General features: G+C 44.3%; 4 protein-coding genes across 5 annotated transcripts; 3 read left to right on the plus strand and 1 right to left on the minus strand.

The window, feature by feature from the left end:
• Positions 1 to 818: 818 nt before the first annotated feature.
• Positions 819 to 3,358, minus strand: LOC120420789 (oocyte zinc finger protein XlCOF6-like). Its single transcript, XM_039583902.2, has 2 exons — positions 1,327 to 3,358; positions 819 to 1,263 (listed from the first exon to the last, which is right to left on the minus strand). The coding sequence occupies exons 1-2, from the start codon at positions 3,098 to 3,100 to the stop codon at positions 884 to 886; spliced, it is 2,154 nt and encodes a 717-aa protein (XP_039439836.1). The 5' UTR covers positions 3,101 to 3,358; the 3' UTR covers positions 819 to 883.
• Positions 3,359 to 3,547: 189 nt separating this feature from the next.
• LOC120420791 (zinc finger protein OZF-like) lies at positions 3,548 to 5,523 on the plus strand. The gene is made up of 4 exons (XM_039583904.2): positions 3,548 to 3,688; positions 3,895 to 4,906; positions 4,967 to 5,084; positions 5,154 to 5,523. The coding sequence occupies exons 1-4, from the start codon at positions 3,686 to 3,688 to the stop codon at positions 5,470 to 5,472; spliced, it is 1,452 nt and encodes a 483-aa protein (XP_039439838.1). The 5' UTR covers positions 3,548 to 3,685; the 3' UTR covers positions 5,473 to 5,523.
• Positions 5,524 to 6,227: 704 nt separating this feature from the next.
• On the plus strand, positions 6,228 to 10,092 carry LOC120420782 (zinc finger protein 658B-like). Of its 2 annotated transcripts, XR_008212769.1 has the most exons (4): positions 6,228 to 6,348; positions 6,699 to 9,823; positions 9,880 to 9,980; positions 10,036 to 10,092. XR_008212769.1 is itself a non-coding variant. In XM_039583895.2 (3 exons), the coding sequence occupies exon 2, from the start codon at positions 6,728 to 6,730 to the stop codon at positions 9,782 to 9,784; it is 3,057 nt and encodes a 1,018-aa protein (XP_039439829.1). In that variant the 5' UTR covers positions 6,228 to 6,348; positions 6,699 to 6,727; the 3' UTR covers positions 9,785 to 9,823; positions 9,880 to 10,092. The 2 variants fall into 2 exon arrangements, 1 of the variants encoding a protein (XP_039439829.1); XM_039583895.2 differs by having other exon boundaries at positions 9,880 to 10,092.
• Positions 10,093 to 10,709: 617 nt separating this feature from the next.
• LOC120420770 (zinc finger protein 836-like) lies at positions 10,710 to 17,436 on the plus strand. The gene is made up of 4 exons (XM_039583879.2): positions 10,710 to 10,866; positions 10,926 to 11,738; positions 15,132 to 17,086; positions 17,148 to 17,436. Exons 2-3 carry the CDS (start codon positions 10,985 to 10,987, stop codon positions 17,027 to 17,029), a joined length of 2,652 nt encoding a protein of 883 aa, XP_039439813.1. The 5' UTR covers positions 10,710 to 10,866; positions 10,926 to 10,984; the 3' UTR covers positions 17,030 to 17,086; positions 17,148 to 17,436.
• The last annotated feature ends 2,445 nt before the right edge of the window (positions 17,437 to 19,881 follow it).

Raw genomic sequence — 19,881 nt, forward strand, 5'->3', positions numbered from 1 at the left:
CAATTTTGAAGGGGGCCGGGGGGTGGGGGTTCATGTTGAAAATGATGTGTTGTTGAAAAATAATGCAAATGCAAATAAGTAAAAAATAATGGTAAAAAAAGAAAGTACTCACATAATTTTAGCCAAAAAAATTAACTCACATAAATTGATAATTCTTGGAAGAATCGTTCTTCTTGAATTCATAAAACCTTTTTTCGAAGAAAATTCAAGAGCATTTACATTAACGTTGATAACAATGTATTTTTGCAAATCATTTCTGCAAAATTAATAAATTGTTAATGACATTCCTGCTTTCTAGTAATAGTTTATGTTATTCTAAAAAACAAAAACGATTTTTTTTAATTTTAAGTTTGTGAAATCTGTAGAGCATCATGATGACAAATCCCAATCATTAGGCAAATTAGAGGTTTGAAACGGCTTCGTTTGCAACTTATTTACTTTGTACTCAAGATATTTGAAAGCTTTCTCGAGGAATTCAAACTTTGAATCAAATGTATGCGTTCAAAAAGTATTTTGATACTAACGTTAGCCTTAAAAACATTGTAATTTTATTTGAAAACATTCCCGAAAACTCTTTCTGGCCTCGGGAGAAAACCGGGCAAAAACCGGGAAATTGAAAATCGAAATCTAGTGGCCACCCTGGATAAGTTCAAGGAAGGTGCTTACGACAAAAAGTGACAAATTTGGCCACTCTGGAACCGATTCTGGAAAATCTGCAGATTGTATGGGAAAAGTTACGTAAAATCAAATTTTGATCACAGGAGGCTGAATAAGAAAACAAGCTAAAAACGTCAAGAAACGAAAAAGGCAAGACGAAGTTTGTCGGGTTAAGCTTGTTTATTATAAAAAGCACGTTTTCAACAAAACTTCAATCAACCAAAAATTAATTCGAACCGCCCTCCTCCATCTGCTGCTGCTGCTGTTGTCGTTCCACGTCCAGCCGCCGGCTCAGCACCGCCATGGTGGTAAACCTGACCGTCCCACCCTGTGGGTCATCCTCTCCTTCCTTCACGTGCACCCGGTAGTGCTGCCTAAGCTCCAGCAACAGCCGGAACGACTCGTTGCACCGATCGCACGGGTAGGCCTTCCCGTCCGAGTGCACCCGAGCCACGTGCTTGGTCAGATCGTTGCTTTGCGCGTAAGCCTGCTCGCAGTGCGTACATTTGAAGGGTTTTTCTCCCGTGTGTGTGAGCATGTGACGCTTTAGCTGGGAAGTTTTCGCGCAGACGTAATTGCACAGCGTGCAGGCATGGTCGCGCCGCCCTGGAAGATTAGAGGAGGTTGATTAGAAGCAAGACTTGGAAGTTTAAATTCTAAGGTACAAACGTTCGTGAATCTCTTTGATGTGGATTTGCAGTGACGTCTTCTTGGTGAATCTGGAACCGCACGTGTCACAAATCCAGTTCTGTTCTCTGGTGTGCGTGACCAGGTGCTGCGCTTTTTCGACCGCTGTGAAGAACCGCATGGGGCAGTGGTCGCAGAAAAATTTCCTCTCGCCGGTATGCCGCAGCATGTGGGACCTCATGGCGCTCTTGGACGTTACGACTTTATCGCAAACGTTACATTTCTGCGGGCCGGCATGAGCGATTCGATGTGAGCGCAACATTCGTTTCGTCGGAAAGTCCTCTTGGCAGACAGGACAGCAAAACGCCAACTTGCCTTCGATGTGGATTTTCTTGTGCCTTTCCAGGCCTTGTTCTGTCGTCGAACCTGTTCCACAAATGTCGCACGAAAACAGCTTTTCTGGATGCTTCTCCTTCATGTGGATACCGAGCTTGTACATGGATTGTTGTTCCTCTTTGCAAATTTTACACGTTCGAGCCTGGGCTGATGCTTCACTTTTTTCACAGAAGCCATGATTAATGTGAAGCTGCAATTTCGATTGCTTCGAAAACTGCTTGCCGCACTTGTCACAAAACACAGGTCCTTCCTTTATCTTCAGCAGATCCATTTTTGTCTTCCCCGTTGGACATAATCCCTTTCGTATGTGTGCAGCCAGACTTATTTTTGACGCAAAGGTCTTGTCGCATCCAGGGCAAACCGTTGGCGTTGCATGCTTGATTCGGTGGTCTTTCAAGGCCTTTTCCGTTTCGAACAGTAGATCGCAAATGTTGCACTTTATCATCAAACCAGCCCCGGACGTCGAAGGTTGTTCGTCCTGTACTGCACTGCAAACTCCAGATCTGATGTGGATCTTCAACGTTGACGGCGACGCGAAGCTTTTGTGGCAACCCGCACAAGCGGTTGGACCACAATGCTTCGTTTTGTGGTAATTAAAGGACCCTATCGTTTGAAACGTTTCGTTACACGGGTCACACCTAAACGTCGGTTCAGGCTTGGCTACCTTTTCCGTCCTCTCGCCCTCTCCCGGACAGAAACCACCTTTCTTGTGCCTTTGCATGGTATGTGAGGTCGCAAATTGTTTCCCACAACCGGAGCAATTGGAAATGTCCTTCTCTTTGTGCTTAACAATGTGATAGGCCAAAGAATGTTCCGATTTGCAAACCTCACCGCACTCCTTGCAAAGATATAATCTGTGTTCATCCTTCATGTGCGAGCTCAACTTGGAGACGTCGTTGAAAATCTCTGAACAAATCTTACACTTCATACTGCCCTTAGCACCTTCCTGCGTTTCGCAGTCCGATTCCTCCGAACTATCCCCCTCATCCACCTTCTCCAGCAAGTCCAGCATCTCAACCTTGATAACTTCGCGCCGCTCGCAGCTCATCAGCGGATCCTCGCCATCCACCTTCATGTCTTCCTCCTCCTCGCCACAAAACTGCTTCTGCTCCTCCTGCTTCACCGCCAGCAACTCCCCGAGCAGTCGGTCCGTCTCGACGCACTGCTGGTGCAACCGGAAGGCCGCTATGATGTCGTTCCGACAGCCCGTACAGGCATTCTCCGGCATCGTTTCCGGGGACGCCGGTTTGTCAAACACCGGAGCGCAGATCGCCTTCAGCATCTCGTGCAGGCTGATCTGCTCCGGAACCGAGGGCGATAGCGTGTACAAGCTGACCAGCTCGACCGCGTGGCCGTCGCCCTTGGCCATCGTCATGCACACCCGGCAGATGGTCGACGTGTCCGGTACGGGTGGGTTCATGACGGGCCCTTAGAAACACGCAAGAGTTGGATTCAAGTCCAGCCCGGATTGTTGTTGTTTATTTAATTAGGGTGACTTTAACCGAAACGGGGTCATTCGTTACCAGTTCTGGAATTCTTCTAACAGCAATCGATTCTAGCAGGATTCTTGCGGAATCAGCCAAAACCAAGAGGACGGTCCATTAACAAATCTATCGGATAATATTGGTCACTTTTTCGAGACCGTGAAACAAAATCTAATTTTACTGTTATTTGCAAATGAAAACAAGAGAAATGTCAAAACAACAAGCCGTTTTCGAGAAGTGCAAGAAGTCGAGCAGTTTTGTACACGATTATGAGTAGCTGCCAAATTTATTCGGTTTTTGGTTCTTTTGGATTATTCTGTGCTTCTCTCGATAAGAGTGTGTTTGTTTTGATTCTTTTTTTAGCCTCATCAGATTTTGATTGAAACGTAAACAATATATTTCTGAAAATCTTATATCATGAATATTCTTTAAAAGTTTTAGTAAAGTGACAACCAGTTGTTGATTAAACAAGCAGATTTTATTAAAGCCACAGCAGAACTAAATGCCGAAATTCTCAGAAAATGGTAAATATTTAGTTATTCAGAGATCGACTGAATAATAATCAACCAAACTACATCACAATGCGTGAAGGAAGGAAGGAAGACATTTAAAACAGACCTACCGAAGATCATCCAATGAAACTCTTATATATAAATATGTTAATGAAAATACATTGCCCTCAAAGTTTTAGGTAAAACTAAAAGCTAAAGGTTCCTAAACCTCGTTTCAGACCAATCACACACTGTTAAATCCGAACTCTAGACCCCTCTGCCGCGTGTGCTCCCTGGCCAAGGAGGGACATCTCACCAACCTGTACGACGCATCAACGTTCGTCCGAGGTCAACCCAACTTGCATACCATGCTGCGGGCCGTTTGCGCGCCGGTTTTTGACAAACCGGACTCCCCGGGAATGCCGACCAACGTGTGCGCCGTTTGCCGAAACGCCACCATCGCGGCTTACAAGCTTCACAAACTGTGCATAGAGTCCGACCGGAAACTGGCGGAAATGTTGGTTGTACAGGAAGAACCGGAAGAAGCCTTTGTCGAGGTGAAAGAGGAAGTGGTTGTGGAACAGACCAAGCTGGATGACCCATTCGATCGGTCCGATGAGGAAATCTCCGAGGAAGATAATGTTGAGGAGAAACCGGCGGAGCCCGAGAAAAGGCAGAAGGAGGACTACTATGCCAAGCGAACCTGCAAGGTTTGTTCAGGTGATTTCCCTACAATACGAGATATGCTGGACCACATGAAAAAGTTCCACCCAAATGTGAAATGTGAGAAAATACCGGGACCAAGACTGTTCAACATGCCGAACCGGAAATGTAAGGGAAAACACCGTTGTAAGCTATGTTCGGATGCGTTCAGAACCCGCGATGGGCTTGTAGCGCATAGCAAGAGTGCTCATCCAGGAGTGGCCTTCGTCTGCCAGTCGTGTAAGATAATATTTTTGAGTGAAGCTGAATTGGAGAGTCACAAAGAAATGCACATAACAGGGAAAAAGTACGAATGCGACATATGTCATAAACGCTTTCGCCATAGTCAAACAGCCAAGAGCCACAGGACCACTCATTTCGGGCCGTATCCCTGCCCAACGTGTGGCAAAACGTTTAGCATTCTCTCAAGCTTCAAGCTTCATATGGCAAGACACGCCGGAATCAAGCGATTCGCTTGTTCGTTGTGCTCAAATCGTTTCATCACCAAGGGCGAGCTCATCCAGCACAGGATTACTCACACTAAGCAGCGTAATATGTTCTTCTTAAATAGTTTTGGGGATAAATGATACAATGTCCTTCTTCTTCCAGGCAATTATGTGTGCGAAACCTGCGGATCTCAGTTTGGCAAGTCGGATACGTTAACACGGCATGTCGAACGTGTTCATACATCAGAACGACGCTATGTTTGTACGGTGTGTGAAATGAAGTGAGTACATTCAACTACCTACTAGTACCACAAGTTGATTCAAACAAATCACGAATATTTCCTTCCTAGATTCAATTGCCCCGGTCGGCTGAAGCGCCACGGGCTAACACACACAGGCGAAAAGCCCTACAAGTGTCCGTTTTGCCAGCGGGGCTTCAACCAGACCAACGACCTTGTGAAGCATGCCAAAAACCACGTGCAGGGTCCGTTTGGATGCGATCGGTGCGGCGAATCGTTCCGATTGATGCGCGAGCTGCGTGACCACTACGGCCCTGCCCACGTAGCTTCCGGCGAGCAAGTTGATGAGTTGCTGTGGACGAGCCTCGCGGCGTTGGAACGGCTGGCGGAGAAAATGCGAAAGGAGGGCAAGAAGGTGAACCAATGTTGAAGGTTCCTTGAACTTGAGAAACTAATAAAAAAATACCTCCAGGCCAGGAAATAGGCAAAATGAATTTGATTTTTAATATCACAAATAATGGTTTGTTGAAAAACGCATTAAATACCGAAAAAACGAAACTATTGGCACTACGCCCCCCGGGGCATGGCCTTCCTCTAACGTGGGATTTCTGCTCCAGCGCCTCTGACGAGACAGGAGAAACCGGGACCGACGTTTTACTTCACCATCCGATAGAAGCTCAGTGGATAAGGCGGGAATCGAACCCGCGTCTCATAGCATCATCGGGATCGGCAGCCGAAGCCGCTACCCCTGCGCCACGAGACCCACTAAATACCGGTACCTTTCAAATAATGTATGTTTGAAGAAAACTCACTAGCATATTGATGCTCAGTAGCAGCTTAGGGTTCGTTCAAAAATTACGTCCATGAGGGAGGGGGGGGGGGGGTCTGAGGTTTGTGACAGCCCATTTAAAAGGTATAGGAAAAGTGCGTGACAGGGGGGAGTGGGGGGGGGGGGTAATATTTGAACAAACCGTATACAACTGAAAATATACAACGAGTTTTGTAAGAAAAATTAATTAAATATAGGTAAATGAGATGAAATTAGGACAAACATACGAAAATCTCTACTAATAAGATTACAAATCAACTCAAAAATAGGTATCTCACCCTCTGAAACAAATTTGTCCTCAATTTGATTCAAACTTTTAAAAGTGTAAAATCTGCTCGAATCTGTGTTGACATCGTGAAAAGTAGCCGTTTTGTTTACCAAGAAAGATCTTTTTGTGAAAAACTCAGCGATTTCGTTAAAATTTTGGTTTGTTCTCTTCCCAATCTCCAGAAAAAGGCGAAAATCCAGCATTCAGAGGTAAATATTCCATCCCAGCATACAAAATTGCTTATCAAGTGCTTCAAACACCAAAGTCTAGCAAAACAATAAAACATGACCGAAGAGCTAACTTTATAGATCGATTTTAAATACGTCTTCGGGTCTGAAAGTGAGGCTTTGCAGCTATTTACAACCATTTATGAGCGGGATGCACCTTTTATTTACCATCACATTTCGCTCATTTAACATCGTTTTGCTAGAAGTTGAAACTTCCATGGTCAATGTTGTCAGCCCGTTGTCGGAATCGAATCCAACAAATTTTTGGCTCGACATCGCCCTACATCAGGCCGACAACCAGTCTTACGTAGATCGACTTTCAACCATTTCAGACCCAACTCTCCGCTTCAAATCAAAGAGAATGCAGCTCGGCATTGTAGCGGACACGAAGGTGCTGTGCCGGGTTTGCATGGTACCCGTCGTGGAACATCCGGCGAACCTGTACGACGACGCGTCCCCGTTCGGTCTGCCCAGTTTGCACGACATGCTGCGGACGATTTGCGCTCCGGTGTTTGCGAAACCCGAAGCGGAAGCCATCGTGCCGAACATGCCGACCATTGTTTGTCTGGTGTGTCGGAACGCGATCGTGGCGGCCTACAACCTGCATCAGCAGTGCATCGAGACCGATCGACGGCTGGGTGAGTTGGTAGCTTTGATGTGGGAACTCCATGGTCCCGACAGCGATGAAATTGGTGAGGTATCCGAAGATCCTCCCAAGAGCAGTATCAAGGAGGTAACAATCTTGGATGAAACATTGGCTGGGGGCGTCGAGAACGAAGAACACCATCCACAGCAAAGTGGTTTACAGTTTACAGGAAATACTGAAGATAACACTTGTACGGACTGTGGGAAAACATTTTCAACCCGTTACACCTTGGTCAGACATAAACGAGAAGGCTGGTGTATACTGACGACCGACCCCAAGGTGCGCACTTGTGATATTTGCAATACAGTGTTAAAGACGGTTCAGTTGCTTAAAAGACATCGTGATATGCATGATGACATCGACAGGAAAAAGCAAGCCAAATCAGATGAAGCAGCATCGGCACTTCCGGAACCTCCAGCTACAACTCGACAACAGGCATCGGCAGGAGAGGAGATCCCGTTGCTGAATACCGAGTTAGTGGATGTGATAAAGGTCGAAGCACTAGACCTGATGGATGAAAACCAAAGCAACAACGAAGAAGAGGTCAACGAAGTGCGTGATTTGCAATGCACCAACTGCGGCATATCGTTCTCGTCGAACAGAGCGTACCGAGATCACAAGCAAGAAGGGAATTGTGAGCGACAAGAAACGTTTCCGTGTTCAGTATGTGGGAAACTTTTTGACAAAGAAACAAGAATGCAGTACCACCTTCGGAATCATAAAGAGCGATTGGCTTGCTCAATGTGTGATCAAACGTTCAAGAACAGAGACTGTCTGCGGTTACATCAAAAACGTTCTAGTTGTTCGGGAATGAAGGAAAAAGCTTCGCAGAACAAGATTGGAAAGCAAAACGGCAAATGGAGTACAACTTGCTTGGATTGTGGCAAAGAATTTTCAACCGGGTGGACTTTGAAAAGACATAAACAAGGTGGCAGGTGTGATCCATCGATTGACCCCACGCAGCGCACCTGCGAAATTTGCAATAAATATTTTAGGACGGCTCTATTGTTGAAAAGACATCGTCAAATGCATGAGAGCACCAACGGAGCAGAGTCTAACGAATCGGCACCTTCGGAACTTGCAGCTTCAACTCATGAACACGACGCGGCAGGTGGACACTCAGAGATGATTCCGTTGAATATCGACCAAGTGGATGTGATAAAGGTCGAAGAATTAGACCTGATGGATGACAACATAAGTGACAACGAAGAAAGAGACTTGAAATGCGCCAATTGCGATATATCGTTCTCCTCGAACAGAGCGTATCGAGATCACACGTCGCAAGGAAACTGTCAGGGCAAACAACTTTTTCCGTGCTACATATGTGGAAAAACTTTCGACAAACTTACTAGAATGCAGTACCACACTCGTAATCACAGGGCGCGCGTGGCTTGCCCAATGTGTGATCTAACGTTCAAGAACCGAGCATGCCTGAAGTTACATCACAAACGTAAGCGTTGTTCAGGTAACAAGACAAGCTCTCCGCAGAGTGAAGTAGATCTAGGCAAAGGGCAAGAAGAACCGTTGGTTGTTGAACGCGACATACAGTGCGCTAACTGCGGTGTGACATTTACGTCAAACAGAGCACATCAAAATCACATCAAAGACGGGAACTGTCAGCTAAAGATAACTTATCCATGCAAAAAGTGTGGAAAAGTCTTTGACAAACTTACCAGACTGCAATACCACCTGTACAGTCACAAGGAGCGCGTGGCTTGCTTGAAGTGTGGTCAAACGCTCGGCAACAGTGCTGCACTGTTGAAGCATATAAGATATACCCGATGTTCAGAAAATTACGAGAGGAAAACCCAGATGCAGAAAGAAGGAATCGACACGGAAGTAGAAACGAACGACTCGTTGGCCGTTGAAGAGCCATCATCGGATGGCGATTCTGGTGCGACCCAAACGGAAAATCTCCAGCAAAAACCAAATTATCCGTGCAAAGTATGTGGTAAGATTTTCGACACATTCCCAAAAATGATGTACCACAGGCGCAACCATCAGGAGCGCGTGGTTTGCCCGCAGTGTGGTCAGTCGTTCAGGAACAGAGGCATTCTGCATGTGCATATCAAACTAAACCGATGTTTAGGCAGATTCGCGAATATTTCCCAGGAGCCCCAAGAAATGAACACGGAGGTGACCCATGAATGTCCTGTTTGCCATGTAGCATTTTATACTGATAGAAAGCTTGAAGCGCACATTCAAAAAGGAAATTGTCAACGCAAGCCAGTCTATCCGTGCACGATCTGTGAAAAGAAGTTTGACACGCTTACGAGAATGCGGTACCACAGACGCAACCATATACAGCGCATCAATTGTTCAAAGTGTGGTCAAACGTTCAGAAACAAGGCTTGTCTTCGGATGCATCTGAAACGTGAAGGTTCTTGCCTTGTGAAGCCTAAGGACCCCCTCGCAGAAACGTATACGGAGATGACCGAAGGATGTGACAACCAGTGCACCGTTTGCGGTGCAACATTCCTGTCTAGCCGAAAACTTGAAGCGCACACCCAAGAAGGCAACTGTCACCGCAGGCCAGTTTACCCGTGTACGATCTGCGGAAAGAGCTTCGACAGGCTCTCGAGAATGCGATACCACAGGCGCAATCATAGGCAGCGCGTGAGTTGTTCGGAGTGTGGTCTATTGTTCAGAAACAAGGCATCTCTGCGGATGCATATCAAGCGTGGTTCTTGCCCTAATATGCTTGAAAACTCACCGTTGAGCGGCGATGCGTTGGACACGATCAAAGTAGAAGTGCCTGAAATTATGAAGTAGCTAGAGCAACAAGTTTGGGAGGCGGATAAGAAGGAGAAGGTAAATCTGTAATTTTACGGTGTTTATTTAGTCGAATTAATTTTGTTGTTTAACAGTTTCAGCAAAACCCAGAAGATGCACATTTAATTTACTATGGCGAACTGGATTAAATTAAAGTTTAAAGATACGAGTTTAGAATGTTGGCTATTTGAAGAAGGTAAAGCGTTAATCATTATAATGTGAATTTAATTAACTTCGTTTTAAATTTTCAGCAAAAACTACATAAAAAATGAACTGAAATAAATGAAATCTGTTTATCTCTATTGATATTCACATTATTTGTACATTCGAAAAAAGCATGACCATTCCATAGGGGATCATCCATAAACCACGTGGACACTTAGGGGGGGGGGGGTGTATGGGATTGTCCACGCTCCATACAAAAAAGTTTTTTTTTGTATGGACAATTGTCCACGAGTAGGGAGGGGGGGGTGGGGGGTTGAGATTTCCAAAAAAGTGTCCACGTGGTTTGTGGATTCGATTACTTCGTAAAGGGAAGATAGTGTATCATCACAGGCTGGACGTTATCGCGACATTTTAGGGAAACGACCACCAGTTCGTGTTCCGATCCGATCCGGGAATGGAACCCCTATCTACCGCTTACGAGGCGGAGCGTTACCACCAGGCTACATGGCTCAGGCTTTTCTTCACCCGTGGCTTCACCCCATCTTGCTTTGTATGAGGAATAAGAAATGCAATGTAAAACTTCTCGAAGGAAAGTACCTTTATGGATTCCTAATTTTGCTTGACATCTTTAACTCAGGGATGTTTGCTTGTTTTGACTCTTCTGTCATACGTCGTAATTTTTTATCGGGTCATCGACAAAACGGACAGCTGGAAAAAAAAATCGAGCAGTTCTACACGGCTATGTCAAAGAAATATTTTTTTAAGCGAAATGTTTAATATTTGGTATAAACGTGCATGCAACGAACTGTCACTTGGCATAAATAAAAACAGTTTTCTCGCAAAATATCAAGAAATTTTTAAGATTTTCGAATTTATTTGCTTGCATTGTATAAAAGAAGTTCGCTTTCCAGTTTAAGGTAAATATTCCAGCTCTGTTGGCATATGAAAAACAAAGAATAAGCTAGAATTATCTTAGTTGTAGTTAGTTGATGCATCTGCCCGTTGTAGGAATAAAAACAAACAAAAACTTCGAGAATGCAGCTCGGGATTGTAGCGGACACGAAGATGCTGTGCCGGGTTTGCATGGTACCCGTCGAGGAACATCCGGCGAACCTGTACGACGACGCGTCCCCGTTCGGTCTGCCCAGTTTGCACGACATGCTGCGGACGATTTGCGCTACGGTGTTTGCGAAACCCGAAGCGGAAGCCATCGTGCCGAACATGCCGACCATTGTTTGTCTGGTGTGTCGGAACGCGATCGTGGCGGCCTACAACCTGCATCAGCAGTGCATCGAGACCGATCGACGGCTGGGTGAGTTGGTAGCTTTGATGTGGGAACTCCAAGGACCCGGCGGCGCCTCCGAGGCCGTGTGCCAAGAAGAACAAGGTCAGGTGCGAGAAAACAAACCAATAATCAATGTAAACAAAACTTGTTTGGGTTGTGGCAAAACATTTACAACCGGGGGGTCTTTGAAACGACACAAAAATGAAGGCAGGTGTGAGGGTCCGAATGGCTCTTTGGCGCGCACCTGTGTGATCTGCTGTCAAGTTTTTAAGACGGTTAAGTTGTTGAGAAAACATCGTCAAATCCATGAGGGCACCGAGGAAGCAGAGTCCAACGAGGCGGAGCTTCCAGCAGGAGAGTGGCTGAATACCGAGCCAGTAGATGTGATAAAGGTCGAAGCGGATGAAAACGAAGAAGCGGCCAACGAAGTAGGTGTTTTCAACTGCACCGATTGCGGCATATCGTTCCCGTCCACCGCATCGTATCAAAAGCACACACTAGAAGGCAATTGCCAGGGAAAACAACTATTTTCGTGCTCATTATGTGGACAAACCTTCAATAAAGAAATATTTTTGAAGTGCCACATGCGTAAACATAGAGCGCGTGTGGCTTGCTTGGACTGTAATCTAGAGTTCAAAAACAGAAAGTTGTTGCGGTCACATAAGAAAAGTTATCGATGTTCAGGGAATAAAACCAAGACTTCGCTAGCCATGCGCCAGGAAGAAAATAGTCAGACAGAGAAACAACACCAGATGCAGGGAGAACAACCATCGCTAAAAGATGCCGCAAAGATGAACGTAGAACTTGACATACAGTGCGCTAACTGCGGTGTGACATTTAAGTCAAACAGAGCACATCAAAATCACACCAAAGACGGGAATTGTCAGCGCATGATAATTTATCCATGCAAAGAGTGTGGAATGGTCTTTGACAAACTTGCCAGACTGTATTACCACATGTTCAGCCACAAGGAGCGCGCGGCTTGTTCGAAGTGTGGTGCCACGTTCAGCAACAAATCTGGACTGGTGAGGCATCTGAACAAAAATCGATGTCCAAAAAATAAGATGCAGGAACAGAGTGAAAACCAAGCAGGACAGCAAACGCCAACGTTTCCATGCAAAGTCTGTGGTCAGATTTTCCATTCATACACAAAAATGTTGTACCACAGGCGCAACCACCAGAAGCGCGTGGCTTGTCCGCACTGCGGTCAGTTGTTCAGAAACAAAAACATTCTGCATGCGCATATCAGAGCAAGACGATGCTTAATCGACAGCGCAAGCAGTTCCCAGACCGTGGTGAACGAAGAACCGTTGGAAATTATCAAAGTAGAGGAGCCTCAAATCATGGACACTTGAATACAGAATGCACACCCAAAAGTAGCAGCAGCAACGAGTTAAAGAAGGTGGATATTGGGAGGAGGTAAATTAGTATTTTTTTTCTGTGTTTAATAAATCGAATTAATTTTGTTTATTATTTTCAGCAAAACCCAAAAGATACAAAATAAATGTAAAGAGTAAATTTGCGTCAAACTACACATGCGATAAAAATAATTGTTAAGCAGCAGCAATGAACGCAGGAAGTTCAAGATTTGGAGAAGGTAATTCAGTATTTTGAATGTGTTTTCAAAAATCGAATGATTAATTTTTGCATTTTCAATTACAGATTGTTGATGAAATAAGTAAAAGCTGTCTATCTCGATAAAGTTGTTACACATTTTTTTGCACATTGAAAACATAATTAAAATTAAAATAATGGCACAGCAGAGTGAGCGTGAGGGAACTGTTTTTGTCTTAGTTTATTAAAACGAATACAAAATTATTCATAAGTTTGTAATTTCCAGTCGCATTCAAACCCACAGAAAATTTTGGCTCGAGCCTCGAGTCGATTTAGGCTCTAACTCGAGCCAAATCGAGTCGAGGTGTAGAGTTGCAACCGGGACTCCTTGAGACACGACGCTCCGGACGCAGCACCATCGCTGCCGATCATTAACCTCCCAACCACCCACTGACTTCATGTCCGCTTCCGTCGTGTCCTGCTCCGGATTCCGCCAACCGGTTCCAGCACAATTCAATCACACTCACACTTCCGCGCCAAACGTTCACTCTCAACTGTCCACAGCGTAAATATATTAAACACGCGCCTCTTTTCATGCGCTGTCAAAATCCAAGTACACGCTTCAGTAAGGAATAGTCTGTCTCTGGTTATTATTACCCGGTCAATATGTTTATATATATTCTTTTTTATTTATATTTATTTTATTTTTTTTTATTTTTTACTCTTTGATTAAACCTAAATATTATCGTAAATATTAGTAATTTTCGATCCCTCACTTTTTCTGAAAATATTTCAAATTGAGGTTTGAGGATTGTTTTTGATACTGGTAATGAAACTGGCCGTTTTGACAGGATTGGCCACACCCGGAGTGGCCAGTGCCCTGGGGAAGGTTCTCCCGGGAGGACATTTACGGAACCATACAAATTGGTGCAATATGGTTTTTGAGACTGGACATGAAAATTAGCGTTTCGATAGTGGTTGTAAGGTTCATGATTTCCAGATTTCGTTTTTTTCTGGGTGGGGGGGGGGGGGGGGGGGGATGTTACATTTTCCGAACCTTACTTGTTTTGGCAATATTTTCGTGTTTTGGCAATTTTTTTCCGCAGAGGTGCCAACGATTGAAAACATTTAATTAGAATTAATTATTGAGCATGAGCATGGTTGACTGCGAATGAGCTGCTACTCCGTTGTTGACAGATCAGCTGAAGTTAAACAATGAATCAAAAATGATCAGTGGGAGCCAACCATCCGTTCACTGTTTAACCTCTGAAGATCTCTATTTTATTAGTCAATACCGGTGCCCTCCCAAGAAGCCTGCAGTTCTACGAAAGGGAGGAATGTTAGTCCGATAGTTGAAGTTGCAGACTCATCAAGCTCATAGTTTTTCGCTATATACTTGTTGATACCGCTTGAGACCGTTGAATCCACAGCATCTCCTTCAAGCATCACGTGATTAATTTTTTTTTGGGTTAGTAGGATAAGGTATTGGCTTTTCGAGCTATGGGGAAGACTTTCATAACAGACCCGTCGGCGATCCTTCCGAGCAACGATGCTATGGGAAGGTCTTTCTGGTTAACCCACAAAATCACTCACACACAGTTATTTTGCTCCACTATTAACTCGACGATTCAAATTGTCAGTGCGTCTTTCGATCCTTGACCTGATGCACAGTTTATACTAACAGGCTATCGTAACCAATAAAACAACAAATTACAAATTATATACAAATGGTTTTTTCACTGCAAAAAAAAAATAAAACCTTATTCGAAAAATTTAAACCCAATCCACCCGACGCCGTGCCTTCTGATCAACGATGATATAGGAAGGGCTTTGAAAATCACAAAAAATCACTTATCACACCGAATATTTTTTTACGACCACGCGCTCCCTTTGTCAATCATGCACTCACATTAATTATAAATAATTATTCAGGATTAAATAAATTGGCAAAGAATTAAACAATATAAATAAAAATAGAATGATTTTTTAGAGTTTTGTACAAAGTTCTTTATCATATTGGTCATGTAGAACATAACCACCTCCCCCTTTTTTTGAGTTCAGGTAACCAAAATCATAAAAATGGTTATATGAGTTGAACTGAAAAATTCGTGTTAAAAGAGGGATTTTGAACTCAGAAAATCTTGATTTTTGGTTAGGGTGTATAAAACGTATTTAGTTCTAGAGTAAATTTTCAAAACAACACACAACAAAACAAAGTCATGGGTTTCCTATGCAGCTAGGACCTTTTGTAAATTTCATCTAGAGTTGTAGTTAGTTGATGCATCTGCCCGTTGTAGGAATAAAAACAAACAAAAACTTCGAGAATGCAGCTCGGCATTGTAGCGGACACGAAGATGCTGTGCCGGGTTTGCATGGTACCCGTCGAGGAACATCCGGCGAACCTGTACGACGACGCATCCCCGTTCGGTCTGCCCAGTTTGCACGACATGCTGCGGACGATTTGCGCTCCGGTGTTTGCGAAACCCGAAGCGGAAGCCATCGTGCCGAACATGCCGACCATTGTTTGTCTGGTGTGTCGGAACGCGATCGTGGCGGCCTACAACCTGCATCAGCAGTGCATCGAGACCGATCGACGGCTGGGTGAGTTGGTAGCTTTGATGTGGGAACTCCAAGGTCCCGGCAGCGATGAGATTGGTGAGGTTTCCGAAGATCCTCCCAAGAGCAGTATCAAGGAGGTAACAATCTCGGAGGAAACATTGGTTGAGAGCGTTGAGATCAAGGATCAGTCTGCAAGGCAAGGTTGTTCACAGCGAGGAAACGTTGACGACAAAACTTGTGTGGAATGTGGGAAGACGTTTTCAAGCCGGTGGACCTTGGTCAGGCATAAACGGGAAGGTTGGTGTGATAAGACGAACGACCCCATGATGCGCACGTGTGATATCTGCAATAAGGTTTTAAAGACCGTTCAATTGCTGAAAAGACATCGTCAAATGCATGATAGCAGACCGTGTCCTCCACTGTACTATCCGGAACTTCCAGCTTCAACTCAAGAGCGTACATTTTGTTTGGGGATTGAGACAAGCACCTCCGAGGCCGTGTGCCAAGAAGAACAAGGTCAGGTGCGAAAAGACGAACCAGTAGTCAATAATAACAAAGCATGTATGCGTTGTGGCAAAACATTTGCAACCGGTTGGACTTTGAAAAGACACAAAAATGAAGGCAGGTGTGATGGTCCGAATGGCTCCTTGGCGCGCACCTGTGTGATCTGCTGTCAAGTTTTTAATACGGTTAAGTTGATGAGAAAACATCGTCAAATCCATGAGGGCACCTACAGCATTGAGCAAGCAGAGTCCGACGATGTGGAGCTTCCAGCAGGAGAAAAGATCCCGTTGCTGAATACCGAGCAAGGGGATAAAAATGAAGAAGCGGACAACGATGTGGGTGTTTTCAACTGCACCGATTGCGGCATATCGTTCCCGTCCACCGCATCGTATCAAAAGCACACACTAGAAGGCAATTGCCAGGGAAAACAACTATTTTCGTGCTCATTATGTGGACAAACCTTCGGTAAAGAAACATGTTTGAAGTACCACCTGCGTAATCATAGAGCGCGTGTTGCTTGCTCGGGCTGTGATCTAACGTTCAAAAACCGAGCGTATATGCGGTTACATCAGAAACGTAATCGATGTTCAGAGATTAAGATGAGCACTTCGCAAGCCATGCGCCAAGAAGAAAATGGTGCTGAAGAGCAGAAACAATCAGAGAAACATCACCAGGTACAGAGAGAAGAATCGAACGAATCGCAACTCACATCAAACAGAGCACACAAAAATTACACCAAAGCCGGGAATTGTCTGCGAAAGATAATTTACCCATGTAAAAAGCACCACATGTATAGCCACAAGAAGCGCGTGGCTTGCTCGAAGTGTAGTGTCACGTTCAGTTACAGATCTGGACTGGTGAGGCATCTGAAGAAAAACCGATGTCCAAAAAATCAGATGCAGGAAAACCAAGCAGGACAGCAAACGCCAACGTTTCCATGCAAAATCTGTGGTCAGATTTTCCATTCATACACAAAAATGTTGTACCACAGGCGCAACCACCAGAAGCGTGTGGCTTGTCCGCACTGCGGTCAGTTGTTCAGAAACAAAAACATTCTGCATGCGCATATCAGAGCAAGACGATGCTTAATCGACAGCGCAAGCAGTTCCCAGACCGTGGTGAACGAAGAAGCGTTGGAAATTATCAAAGTAGAGGAGCCTCAAATCATGGACACTTGAATGCACACCCAAAAGTAGCAGCAACAACGAGATAAAGAAGGTGGATATTGGGAGGAGGTAAATTAGTATTTTTTTTCTCTGTTTAATAAATCGAATTAATTTTGTTTATTATTTTCAGCAAAACCCAAAAGATACAAAATAAATGTAAAGAGTAAATTTGCGTCAAACTACACATGCGATAAAAATAATTGTTGAGCAGCAGCAATGAATGCAGGAAGTTCAAGATTTGGAGAAGGAAATTAATTGTTTTGAAAGTGTTTTCAAAAATCGAATGATTAATTTTGGCATTTTTCAATTAAAGATTGTTGATGAAATAAGTGAAAGCTGTCTATCTCGAATAAGTTGTTACACATTTTTTCGCAAATTGAAAGCATAATTAAAAATAAAATAATGGCATAGCAGAGTAAGCGTGAGGGAACTGTCTTTTTGTCTTGGTTTATTAAAACGAATACAAAATTATTCATAAGTTTGTAATCTCCAGGCGCATTCAAACCCACCGAAAAGTTTTTTCTCGAGCCTCGAGTCGATTTAGGCTCTAACTCGAGCCAAATCGAGTTGAGGTGTAGAGTCGCAACCGGGACTCCTTGAGACACAACGTTCCGGACGCAGCACCATCGCTGCCGATCATTAACCTCCCAACCACCCACTGACTTCATGTCCGCTTCCGTCGTGTCCTGCTCCGGATTCCGCCAACCGGTTCCAGCACAATTCAATCACACTCACACTTCCGCGCCAAACGTTCACTCTCAACTCATGGCTTTCTAGTTTGAAGAATTAGTTTTGGGCCAATTTTCCCAAACACAGAATATACTGCCTTTTACATAAGTTTTATTTTTACCATCACAAATGTGTCAAACTATCAAGTGCAAATCGTCTTTCTTATGTAAAATTGTCTGACCTTTACGATTTCCTAAATCTGACCAAACATTTGAAAACGGCCAAAAATGATTTATGGCGGAATTGGGGTTAAATGGACCAAAGATAATTTTTGCGGTGCAAGTGGTTATTTTTAAAGGATTCCTGGGACATTTCACATAAGTCACACAGACCGATTTTCAAGGAAAAATTAAAAAAAATGGGAATTGGGGCAAAATGGACCCTTTGCCGTTTCGTGCGGTGGAAGAAACCATCACCAATCGATTTCCTGGACTTTTTTACATAAGAAACACTATTTTTCATGTCAGGGAACCAGCCGCGTTCAATTAAGTCCGATTTTGGGTTCCATTTCGCCCACTGTGCGTTGTTTTGGACCAAAAATTTGCTGCCACCGGAATTTTCATGCAACGTTGTGGTGAAAGGATTTTTGAGTGTATCCAGGTTTTTAAGCGAAGATGGCGTTCGAATGGTAAACGCCCGAAATGTCAAAATCGCGCAGAAGCACCAACATTAGAAAAAAAAGTCAAAGTAGTTATGTCACAGACATAACCGGAATGGCGTAGACTACGTAAAGTTTTGAGATGTGGACATTGAGTTTTCCATATCTTAATTTTGAAGAATTAGCTAGATACTTGAAATACATTAACGGAATAAGATCGTAAATGGGAGATGGACCCCCCGACAAAACAGAACTTAACACTCCAGTCAACTCAACTGTCATGTAGCCATACTTTGAATGTTTTGGTAAATCTTTGACTAGAAAGCCTTATTTAAACAATGGAAACATCCTCCATTCGATGGAGAGAGAAAAACGAAAAACGATTTTTTCGCGAACCGAATGAAAATTTGGTACCATAATGTGGGGGAGAGAGAGGTTCAGAAAGCTGTGCAATCCGTCACCCCCGAAGACCAACACTAGTTCCTGAAAGGCATTTCACCGACTCATCACGGGTGGGACGAGAGACGGGGAGTTAGGCAACTCTTTCAACAGTTTGGAATTGGACACGACGCAATTCTTTCAGAAGCGCTCGCCGCGAATGCGACGAGCTAGTTGTTGTTTCACAACCACGGCTTGACCCACGAGAGGCTCTTCAGCGGAAGGCAGCAGGCGCGCGCCTCATCTCGTTGATGACTCGTCCCGGGTGGGACGAGGGACGGGGAGTGAGGCAACTCCGAACCACGGCAACCACGAAAGATCCAAACGGTCCGGCCATCGAGAGGCAACTGGCTGACGGTGACGACGAGAAGGCGATGCGCGCTTCTTTTCCAGTTCTGGTCCCTCTCTCCTGCTGCTGCTGCTCTGGGCTGAGCTTTCCTGCTGCTGCTGCTGCTGCCGGTCCGACGTCTGAGACGTGAATGGTAGAATGGGCTCTGGCGCGCGTTCTTATATAGCCTTTCAGCCCGCTACTTCCCCTCCTTTTTCGCGACCGACACTCGGTCGCGTTGCTCGGATGATTTTCCCCTCAAAATAGGTACTTGACATTCCCGTCCGTGAGTGGGAAGCGCTCATTTTGCTTGCAAAATCTCTGCATTTTGAAAACATTTTAAAACATTCAATTGTTTCAATAGTTAAACTATTTTGCCAACAATGAAAGTTTTATAGCAAATTGCTGAATAATTTTCGAATCGAATGGAACATAAATCGTGTCGATTCGATTAGAGGGAAGGAAGATATAAGCGTTTGACGGATGACGCAGTAATCCAGGGCCTTCGGCCCGGGTTTTTTGGAATGACACCCCAGTACCTTCGACAAAGACGTTAGTCTACGTCAAAATGTGGCTGTCATGCCATGGCACACTTTTTCTGTAATGTTGGTACCACTGCGTGATTTTGACATTTCGGGCGTTCACCATTCGAACGCCATCTTCGCTTAAAAACCTCGATAAATAAAAATAGAATGATTTTTTAGAGTTTTGTACAAAGATCTTTGTCATATTGGTCATGTAGAACATAACCACCTCCACCTTTTTTTAGTT

Source organism: Culex pipiens, chromosome 1 (genome assembly GCF_016801865.2).
Source record: "Culex pipiens pallens isolate TS chromosome 1, TS_CPP_V2, whole genome shotgun sequence".
Taxonomy (NCBI): domain Eukaryota; kingdom Metazoa; phylum Arthropoda; class Insecta; order Diptera; family Culicidae; genus Culex; species Culex pipiens.